Raw genomic sequence first — 12,240 nt, 5'->3', positions numbered from 1 at the left:
ATTGCATATATTATTGTCAAGTTCACACAATACGCGGATGGTTCATAATTATACGTAGCAAACTTGGTTTATACTAGAATTTTTCCTAGAATATAGTCGATTCAGTAAATGAAAATCAAATACTCATTCCGGTACATTAGATTTGTCGTATTTGGCTTTAATACAAGAACTAAGAGGACATTGGATATATCTTAATTTGTAAACACTTTTATTAAGTTAACCATACATTGAAACTTGTTTACAATTATGACTACTATTTTTATTTGTTCATTGCATTCTTTCAATAAATTAATAAGGGATAAATATAGAAAAATAGCAATTAATACTCTCTTAATATTCTAAAATGACAAATATTATGGACCAAAAATATTTTTCAAATGCGACAAATATTATGGACCGGAGGAAATATTAAAAATACATATCAATGATGTGTATTAATTTTTTATAAACAAGTGTACAATTGATCAAAAGTTTTTTTTAAGTCTTAAAAAATTAAAAAATTAAATTTATAAATATTATCATACAAATATACATATGTGTTCATATTTATTTTTACTGGTTTTTTCTTTACTCAATAAATGTACATATGTGTTCATATTTATTTTTACTGGTTTTTTCTATACTCAATAAATGTCTCGATCTTGAGTTTATTATTTGTTTAAATAAATATTTTATGATATTATTTTTTATTGGGAATGTTGTTTTTCTTGAATTTTTCAAAAAAATCACAATGATTGTTCAGACTTTAAATTTAAATTCTCGATGATCCAAAATAGCATTTTAGTGGTGGCATGATCTATTTTCTGAGATCGCGTAAAAACCAATGATTATAAAATACTAAATTTCAATGGATTGAACAAATCGCCGGTCTTACTGAAAAAGTATTAAATTAAGTATACTTTGCACCAATAAAATCTATGACGATATAATATTATGAGCTATGAATGAATTATTTTATAACTTTTGTATCTTTGAATATTGTTTTAATTTAATTCAATATTGGTGCTATGGTAGTTAGGGGCGTCGCCACATGGTGGCTAAGAGGGGCATTTGCCCCTTTTATTTTTCTAAAGCTACAATTTCTAAGTAATTTTTTATATATGTTATTTAAATAATTATTACATATTAACCGCTTTAATTTTAATAAATTTTAAAATTTTATATATTATATATAAAATATTATATTTTATCACTTTTAATTTCGATCTCCGGCTACGCTCGTGATGGAGTGGCTTATTTACACATTTGAATGATTGGTTTTATCCAATTTGACAAGCACATGAAATGATAGCCTTAAAAAGAAGAAAAGTTTGATATCATCACTATATACATTGTAGTCGTGAAAATATGATTTGTTAAGAATGACATTTGATCCGGAAATCAACTATTGGCCGACATTTTCATTCCAACACAACAACAAGACAACTCCCTTGTGGTTCCTTTTTTCAATACTTGATGACTCTTCTTCTCCTATCAAAATGGCTGTGTAAGATTCAACAAATTCGGCGTAACTGAATTTCAGACGAAACATTTTTTAAATGTCTTATGTAAGGGTAAATGTCACGTGCTTTACAATTCTTTGCATGTTGTTATGTCCCTAATTTAAACTATTCCACAAATCAATAGATTTTTTACACTCTCTTTAAAATATTTGCTCTCCCTTCTCTCTAAAAAAAAAAGTTCTTCACTTGTTCATCTTTTTAAGGGTGGGAGAAAAAGATTTCTCCGGCTTTAGCCGGAAAATCTTTTTCTCTCCGCCCATAGTACTATTTATTATAGATCTACTATGTTCTTCTAGTTTGAATAAAGTCTTTGGTTATGAATTTTTTTGGGTCTTGATTTGTATTTTTCATATTTGAATTAGTGTAAAAGTTTTTGGTGTTTGTAGTTGCTAGATCTATTAAAGTTTTTGGTGGGTTTTCGAATTTGAGATCCGATTCTTTAAGATCTAAAATATATGTTGGGTGTATTTTAGATCTATACAAGTTCTTGAAGATCTTAAAAAATGGGGAGTTTTTTTTAGATCTATCGAAGTTCTTATAGATCTATATTCGGAGAGTTTGAAAACTCATTTAAATTTTTGTAGATCTAAAAGTAGGGAGGTTTGTTGAGTTATCTTTGATAAGAATTCATTGAAGATGAAGATTGGAATGCTAGGCTCAACCGGATAGAGCGGTTTCAAAAGCAAATTTGAAGAAGAACTATCCAAGTACTCCGTCTACGAGAAACATAGTTTCATCGTTGTTAAATTTATGCGGGAACATAGTCACGGATTTTTTCTCACTTTTGATTATTTATTGCTTATTCGGAATTGTGACTTAGCTTCTAATTGTTCAAATTTGAAAGATCATAATGTTGGTTGTGATATGACTTTCATAGGTTGTATTTGAATCTTCTTAATGAATTTCTATCGTTTGGAAAAAAAAATGTCCCTAATTTTTTCGCAATATTTTCGAATTTTATGTTCCAGAATTCTACGGAATATTCTAAAAACCTCACATTCTAAAATCCTTCGGAATAATTCAAAATCTTTAAGGATATTTTAGAAACCTACGAAACACTCTAGAATTCTCAGGACACTCTACAATGTTCTCGAACATTCTAAAAACTTCTTCACGAGACTATTTCATAATTAAATTACTTTCGTACGAAAGTTCAAGGCTTACTTAGCATATTCGCAAGTAAAATCGCCTAGGTGTCGCGCGGGTTAGCATGTGAAATTCTTAAGCTCGTGACATAAAATTGTTCACTGGGCCGCTCTGATCCGTTTAGACCGGATTTTGAATATTCATTCATGAATAATTATACAACTAATGATTCACATTATTGGTGCACAAACTGATAAGGTATTTGTCTCGTTGGAATATTTAATAATGAAAATAAACAATAATTTAAAGAACTTATATTGCAAATATTTATTAGTTAATTGTAAAATTGACGTGCTTAAGATAAATATTCTTCATTCAGCTATCAAATTTGGTTCAAATTAGTTATAGATTCATTTTTGGCATCTATTACAAATATTTATTAATAAAAATTATTAAGAGGGTGAATCATTTACTTTTTTATACAAAAAATTTGACATTTAATTTTTCACTGAAAGCCATGTTGGATTCTTTTATATTTTAGCCATGCATATTCATATTGTAAAAAGCCAATGTGGGGTCTTTTTATATTTTAGTCACTGAAACTATACTAGCGCGAGTTTATTTTATATGCAACTATGTTAATTTGTAAAAAATTATGCAAAACTTTTTAAAACTAGATGGTATTAACTTCTATAAGTCTATATAAAACCTTTCGAAATGAAGTGAAGTAATATGAAACTTTGCGAAACTATATGAAATGCGGGGAAGAATCTCTTTTTCCTTGATTTATGAAACCTTCGATCGCCAGGTTCGCTATAGTAAGTGCTTTCGACAAAGGGAGAGAGGATAAAACTAAATTAGGATTAACTTCTACGAATATATATGAGATCTTTTAAAACGATTGAAATCAAATAAAATCTTAAGAAACTAATTGAAATTAAATTATCAAAAAAAAAAAAGAAACTAATTGAAATTAACTTCTATGAATCTTTAAGGAATCAAGTGAAATTTTAAAGTCTTGTGAAACTATATAAAATATAATAAAATATATAAAGTGAAATTTTCAAAGGAAACACACACATGGTCTTAATTGCAAAATTTTGAAAGTTCATGTTAAATATGCCAAAATTAAAAATTATGTTAAATATCAAAAATACGCAAAAGTTGGTGATTTTTTGTGCATTTAAACCTTTTAAATGAGATTAATTTTAAAAAATGAAATAAATTGAACATTTTATTTCGAGTGTAAATGTAAATTTAAATTGTAAAAGTTCATTTGAACCAAACACAAATTCAATTGAATTTCATAAAAAATCGTGAAATTCATTTGAACCAAATAGACTTGTGTGAAATAATCTATTCTTGAAATGTTTAAGAATACGGGTGACAGATTCTTTTATATAAGTAATCTAAATAAATGTTCTCGATCTTATAGGATTCTATATATGAGAACAACGCATTATCTCAGATCGTCACTGCTGTTTATTCTTCCGATTAGTTAGAGTTATCAATGACCGAAGGTAGCAAGTCTCATGCTACTCAATAATCGAAATAAACATGTGAACATTCAAAAATTGAGCAGGTTGAACAATTGTGACATTAGATGACTTATGCATGGTAATTCATATAAGTTAATATTATGTCATATAGTTCGTGCTTGTATACATGTCTTTTGACTTGTGGGGGCATAGTTATTTTGTGTATAGGTGATTAAAGTTTGATACTCCTTATTCCTATATCTCATGAGATATGATCGCGGGATGTGTTACCATTAGTTAGTTGTATATGGAGATAAGTATTCAGTTAGAGAGGATGCATTATTCTGGATGAACATAATAAGATTCTATACTATCTCGCATTGTTCTTAATAGATGAATATCATATGCAAGAGTACATGACTTTGATTTAGTTATTTATACATTTAAATTCAGTTTAAAAATAATACTATATACTCCCTCCATCCCACAAAATCAGAAAAAATAGTGTTTTTATAAGAATCAATTTTTCTTATTAATTATAGTTAATTTATTTAATTTTTTCAATGATATCTTTTAAAATTTTCAAAGTGAATTATTATAAAGACATACATTTAATGTCCATGCAACATAATTATGAGGATATTTTGATAATTTTAGTTTAAATTAAAATCAAACGTGACTATTTTTTCTATTTTTATGAGATAAAATATGGCTATTTTTTTATATTTACGGAATGGAAGGAGTAGTTCTTCTTATATTAATTATTGAAATACATACATGCATGTAAACAACTTTAACTTTAAGAGAGTAATGATAGGTCATGCCTTTTTACCATAACTTTTGTTCAGAAGGAACGTCAATGTCACAGAAATACAAACACTAAGCCAAAATGTTCAAACAATATTTACAGGAATTGAAGGCATTTACAGAAATAATGCCAGACTATGTGCAAAATATTTACACCCACTAACAACTACTGTGACATTATATCATTTATACACAAACTATGCAAACTATATTATCATCAGTCTGATGAGATACAAACATAAGTTAACAAATCAGAAACTGCCCCTATTAAAAATACTATCGTTTTCCATATCTGATAAACTAGTCTGAGATGTTGAAACTATCAATTCATTTGTTTCACCGAGTTCAGTTCAGCCTGCAAAAAACAGTTTAATACACGTAGAAATCACGATGACTTGATTCGCAAGTTAGACATCTAAAATTTAAGTAGAGAAAGCTGAGAATAATCATTCATAACTAGATAGAAAGCATGATCTACTTAATTTGGCTTGCCGATAACGTTCAAGCATTCGACGATATTGCTGACGTGCCTCAGGCGAATCAACCATTGACAGCACACGTGAGACGGCCTCATCAACAGCTCCACCAACTTTCTGTTTGTTGAATGCTTTGAGAATATCTTCATCATTGCTTTCATCAATAGCTTCTGTTGGGTTAATCCCTTATTTGTGCCTCCCTAATTTTTTTCCCCATTTTGTTCCCAGACAATTGCTATTTCTAATTTTACGCCTGTTTGACCGAAGACGGCGACGACGACGACGGTGGTTGGCATCAGGGTCCGGAGCGATGTTATCGCACGCAGAGCACTGGGAGGAAGGCCAACCGTCGTCGGCCAATTCTTTACTTCCATCTCCATGCTCTTGTGAAAATGACTGATGGTAAGCGCCAGAATTGCCTATAAGACATGAAGTCATTAACAGCTGTTTCTAACTTCCTTCTCAATTAATTTAATTACATACTAAAATGAAAATAAGTAACACAGGACAAAGGAGTAAAAGCTATGGGAAACTATATGCAAGATGTCTTTAAGCTTGAAAGATGATATTTCACCAGCTAAAAAAGATGCTGAACCCATTTGAATTTTGAAGCAAGCATCTGGTAGTTTCCCAGCCCTAAATTTTAGAACTTCAGTAATTCCCCAAGGCCAGTATAAAAGGCATGTAAGGTAGGACCTCAACTACCCTAAAGGTCGTTTAAGATAAAATAGACAAATCATGTTTGAAACAACACCTAAACCAGTAAAATAAGATTATCATTATTCCAATTCAAAGAGTTTCCAGAAGATGGATGGCATCTCTGATCTCCCTCACCAGTCGATGAAATTTCAAGGCCCAATACAACTTTCTGTCAATTTTCAGCATCACGACCAGACAATATGACACCGTATAATGATGAGATAACATGATCTCAAGCCAGCTTATGAAGTTCAATTTACATTATTTACCTTTTCAATTTAGAAGTACTATGTTAAGTCAACCAGAAACTGTTATTTAAATGGTGTAATACAACAAACATGTTAAGAAACTAACATAGCAGCTTAAGACACGATTTCAATGAATTGAAGTATTATGAATGATCTAACAAACCAGCATCCTGATGGTGAACAAAGTTGTTTGGCTGCAGAGACTGTTCTCAGAGAACTGCCCGTTATATGCAAGAAGTCCTGGATCATTTGTGCCTCCTTCCTGATTATAGATTGGAGCAATTTCGCTGATGCTGTCCTCATTCAAACTCAATTGCTCCTCCAGCCTTCTCAAAAAATGATTAACCTCGTGGCTCATCATTTGTAGAACTAGTAAACTCTACTGTATTGTCTAATCCATGATCTTTTGCGACTACCTCAGAACTAACTTTTATAGAGCTTGGACTAAATAAAATTGTGATATGGGTTATATAAACCACTAACTCGTGAGCTAGAATCTTGATTTTGAGTAGTATAAGTTGTTGGACTTGGACTGAAAGTGGAAGGTGATAACTGTGGAGCAGATCCAGCAGTGTTCTTTCCCTATAGGCATAAATGTTACCAACGACATTATATTGAAAATCAATATACTCAGAGCTAACTGCAACTGCTCATGATGATATTTGATTATGAATAAAACTAAAAATCATATTTAATAGTGCATAAACAAGAGGTAGATGTCCCAAAAATTAGAAATGCAGCTAGGTTGTAGGGGAATCAATTAAAAGGTGACAGCAAACAAAATTTAGAAAATTTATGCATGTGGTTGATATCTCAGGAAAACCAAAAAAATGAAAAAAAAAACATTTCATGATGAAAGAATTATATCAAAATTGGATATATCATGGAGTATGGTTTACGATTCTCGGTTCGATAAACCAGAAAAGATAATAAGAAAGACATAGGTAAAAGTATTTGTGTGTGCACATTTACTCTCTGCTTCTAGAAACCTACCTCACAAATATCTCTGTAGTGAACCAGAACAATATGCTCATATACCCTGTCAAAATGACAATAATAAGCAAATAGAGCCAATCAATTTGTATTGTGTGTTGCCAACAAAGATATATTTTCTTCTGCAATATCATACTAGAAACAAGTAAGAGCAAAAAATAAAATCAGGAACACTCACGAGTCCAGCATCCAGTAGCTACGCCTCTGAAAATTTGAATTTTGTTCTCCATGTGCATAATAACAATTTAAAGCTTCAATGTTTGCAACCTACTCAAACAAAACACAGATGCAATACTCAATACAAAAAACTTCACAACCTCCAAGATACAAATTATATATATATAAAAAGAAAAAACTTTCACATATTGTGGCACCATAGATTCACAGGACCAAAACCAGACCTTAAGTCGCTCATGTGCTTCGCCAACAGTTCGCCCATCCTTCTTTTTACGCCAATTATGACCATCTCTACGGAAGAATCTAACCACTCTTTTATTGTAAAGAAATAAAGATCCGCCTGTTTCGAGTAAAAACAAACAAAATAAGCTACCAAATCCTCTAACACATGAAAAACTCAAAAACATTTTATATACCCTCAATAATACAAACATATTCTTGCAAAATCACACAAAAAAACTTTATGAATTCATTCTTTACTCTTTAGTAAGATGCTTTGAAAATATTTACATAAAAAACTTAACAGAATACAAACATAACGAAATTAACCAATAACTATAATTCAAACTGATCTTTACAGCTTCAATACATTATATGATAAAAGAAATGACTAAATTAAAAAATTATACAAACCAATAGGCTTTTGAGCTTGCTCTTGACTAAGCTCATAGTTTTCATGATTCTGTAATATAAACAGAACTTCAGCCGGCTTTAACCATCGAATTTGTGCTCCTTGAACCAGTACATTCATATCAAATCCTCCACCTGTTTAGCCACCCAAACACACCATTAAATTAGCATTTCCAACTAAAAAAACACGCACAAAACACAAAATTATCTAACCTGATTGCGACATATTTGCTGGCTGCTGGTTTCTGGCAGCTGGAGCTAGCGCCGGAGGCGGTCGAGGTAGTCTGAATTCCTGGAGAAAGTTGATGGTATTGCTGGATCCATGGACTTCAATTTCTTCGGTGCATTGTTGATTAAAATTGGCCGTTGAAGAAAATTCTGCAGTTGAAGGAAATGCGAAAGGAGAAGTAATACTCAGCGAAGAAGAAGAAGAATGGGTGCAGGAATAAGATGGGGGAGGTGAAGTGGTTGACGACGGAGGTGAAGTGGTTGACGACGGAGAAGAAGATGGATAGGCGCCATAGACGGCGGAGGGAAATAAAAATGGACAAAAATCTCGCTCGTTTCTTCCCATTCGAGAATTTTTCAAAATAGAAGAAAGCGTTGACACTCAATGTTCTTGATGATGCGTCATTAACATATAGGGTCCTGAGTAATATACTTAACCGGATCAGGAAAATTCGGGTTATAGACAGAGACTGTGTTTCACTGGAATGTTGTCAAACCCGACCCAATAATAAAACCACTAATATTAAAGAGTTAAAGTGTTAAAGGTTCAATCGAGTTAAACCGAAGTTAAATCGGAATTATTAAAATATAAATAAATAGTAGTAAAATTTACAACTATTGGTTATAATATAGGGTTAATTCCACATAAAATCACCACTTTTACACGTTTTTTCATTTTAATCACGTCCTTTAAAAAGTGTTAAATAAAACCACCATCTTTTATTTTTTGCAAATCTATCACGAATGTGAAAATTCGGTATATTTTTGTTAACTTGACAACCAGAATCAATAAGAAAAAAGTAAGAAGAATGTATTTTGTATGTTTTTAAAACATTTATTTTGAAAAAAAAAAGACATCAACTTTTACTCATTGATGATAGATTTGTAAAAAAATGAAAGGTGGTGATTTTATTTGACACTTTTTAAAGAACGTGATTAAAATAAAAAAACGTGTAAAGGTGGTGATTTTATATGAAATTAACCCTAATATATATTATATAATAATTTTAAAAAATATATATATTATATAATAATTAATTTAGTGGTTTTGTGCACATCTTTTTAATTCCTACCACTAGTGTTCAAGTCTAATGATTGACTTTTAGTTTTTTTTTTTATATTTTATATAAGGACAATGATATTGTTAATCCAATTTGGACGGGGTTTATTGGTTAGTTGGTCGGTTAATGATTTCAATTCAATGGGAATCCAGACGGTTCGATAAAAAACCATGAATTTATGATTATAAGAGTTTTTTGTACAATCCGAACCATTAATTTGACCGGTTCAAAGATTGTCCGGACAAATTATCCGGTTCGGTTCATGTTTGACAACCATAAATTTGACTAAGTAAGAACACTTGTGTTGTGAGGTGTACACCGAATTGAAAGGGGTGGGTAAATTGGAAAGTGATTAAATTAGTGAGTTTACTATGAAATATCTGCTACTTGTGAGTTTACTATGAAATATCTGCTACTTGGATATAATGTTGTAGTCGCAGCCAATGGCTATAGAGTAAGTAGAAACCAACTAGTAGTATTTTTCTTTTTCTTTTTCTTTTTCTTTTAGATAATGCCATGATTATTTAATAAATATGGAAAATTAATCAAGTGTGCACGAATGGGTGATTAAAAAATGCAAGCATGATTATTTTATGAATATATATAAGAAATTAAACAAGTGTGAATAGATAAGAGAATTTTTATATATATATATAATTGAAAAGAACGATCATTTATGAAATGGTTTGTTCTCATGACCTAGCAAATTGCTATCCAATAATTATAGCATTTGAACTATAACTCATTGGCATGGATAAAAGAAAGTTGTTCAATCATACTCGGTGCAACATGTGAAAACAATTGTATATTTTTTGAATATTAAATATAAATATTCTTACAATTATTTTCACGTACTATCAAAATATACTTATAAATAAAATATAATTGATTTTGATTTTTAAGAATTACAGATTAAATTTCAAAAATAAACTAAAATTCGCTTTATATGAATTTGTCTGTAAATGTAAAAGTTAAAAATATTATTTTTTATGTTATTAATTTTAAATTTTAAATGAAACTCATTAAAATAATTATTGATTTTTGTATCGTTAAGAATAACTCAAAAAATATTAATTTGTTTTGCATGAACATATATTATGTTTTAAAATAAAATTTAAATAATATTCTCAATATTTAAATTTATAACTCGAGATCAAATAACATACTGTCAATCATTTTGATTAATTAAAAATAACATTTCTTATTTTTGGATTGATAAAGAACAAAATTAAACAATATAAATTAATTCAAAAATCAAAACAACCCAATTTTATTCTTAATTAATTTAAAATATGACAAAATGGTTGAAAATGAGTTATATGTCATGAATCACCAACTCAAAGACCGGGATGACTCTTTGCTCACTTATAAAATTATTACTTAAAAAATTATAAATTTTAGCATATTTTATAAATTTAACATGAACTTTTAATTTTAGTAATATCGAATACTGATTTTTGAATTATTGCAACGTGAAACATTGTGTAATTTTTTATTCAAAAAATGATATTATGAGTTCTTGAACAATTTATATATTCCGGTGCCTACATCAATAGTTCTAACAAAAAAATATTAATTTGTAATTTAAATTATCGACCTAATGGTATTAAAAAGCCAAAAAAATCGACTTTTTGAAAATATATCCAAATCTTTCAAAAATTGTAAATCTATCTCAATTTGGCTAATTTGTTGAAAATTTATCCATTTTTTTATAAGGTTAAAGTCACTATATAGCACAACATTTCACCTTTTTTTTTTCGATTTAAGCGTTGCATCCATTAGCAACTTTTTTCAAGCTTTTCATTATATAGCACGATATGCATTTTTTGCTTTATTTTTTTGTTAAAATGACGTCATTTTAAACATTTATGCTACATATGGCGCATAATAAAAGGTTGGGCTATTAGTTGAGACGTTTTATAATTTGTGCTTAAAACGTAAAAAAAAAAAAAACACTAAAGATTGTGCTATATGGTGACATTAACTCTTTTTTATAATCGATTTGATATTTCTCACAATTGATTTATATACCATAAATTTAATTTATAATAAATTTTGATAGTTAATTATTTATATATAGTTAATATAGTCATATATTGATATAAATAAAATTAATAGTTAGTGTTTAAAATGAATAGTAAATTAATATTTATGTAACCATAGTAATATATATTATATAAAAATATTGTTGATATATTAATAATTGATCATATGTATACATATATGATAAATATTTTATAAAATACACGGTTTGGAACCGGAATCGCTGGGTTAAAGTCCAAGCCAACAGTTCCAATTCTAAAAAATAGTGAACCGGCCAAACTCGCTCTCCTTCCGATTGCGAAACGGTTTAGATACAGTTCAGAATTTGACCAGTTTCATACCGGATTTGACCGGGCTAATTCCGGACCGGTTCACGGTTCAGCCCGCCCCATGATCACCTCTCCTTCCATATATGGGAGTGGGCAATTGAGTTTCTATCTGTTTTTTTGGCCCAACAAATAGCATATCTGCATTTGCACGCAGCATTTCAAATTCAACGCTTTTAGAATTTAGCCTTTTAGAAATCATTCTCCAACTATTGGTCCCGAACTTAAATAATTTAGGTTTTTTTACTATCTACATAGATCATTCAAAATTAAGTTTACTTATATTTACATTTCATAAACTTTCTTTATAAAATTTTCGTAAGAAAATTTAAAAACTTATGTTTATATTAAGTGGCGAATACAAACTTTTCTTTTACGGAGGTCCAAATTAAAAATATATAATACACATCCAAACAAAAAAAATATAAATTAATAATATTTTATCTTTTAAAATCGATGAAAATAGCTTTGTTGTTGATCTTTTAA

General features: G+C 29.5%; 1 protein-coding gene across 4 annotated transcripts in view; it reads right to left on the bottom strand.

Annotated features, from left to right (window-relative positions):
• Positions 1-8,733, bottom strand: part of LOC126655137 (calmodulin-binding transcription activator 4) — an 81,712-nt gene extending 72,979 nt beyond the window's left edge. For all 4 annotated transcript variants that reach the window (XR_008789445.1, XR_008789446.1, XR_008789447.1 and 1 more), the window contains exons 1-3: positions 8,310-8,733; positions 8,100-8,231; positions 7,691-7,806 (exon numbers count right to left, since the gene is read on the bottom strand). Coding sequence is in view for 1 of the 4 variants with exons in the window: in XM_050349143.2 (XP_050205100.2) it covers positions 7,691-7,806; positions 8,100-8,231; positions 8,310-8,670 (609 nt within the window). In the remaining 3 variants the exon portion in view is untranslated. The remainder of the gene's footprint in view (positions 1-7,690; positions 7,807-8,099; positions 8,232-8,309) is intronic.
• Positions 8,734-12,240: the final 3,507 nt, after the last annotated feature.

Source organism: Mercurialis annua, linkage group LG7 (assembly GCF_937616625.2).
Source record: "Mercurialis annua linkage group LG7, ddMerAnnu1.2, whole genome shotgun sequence".
Taxonomy (NCBI): Eukaryota; Viridiplantae; Streptophyta; class Magnoliopsida; order Malpighiales; family Euphorbiaceae; genus Mercurialis; species Mercurialis annua.
This window is presented reverse-complemented; position numbering and strand designations above follow the sequence as displayed.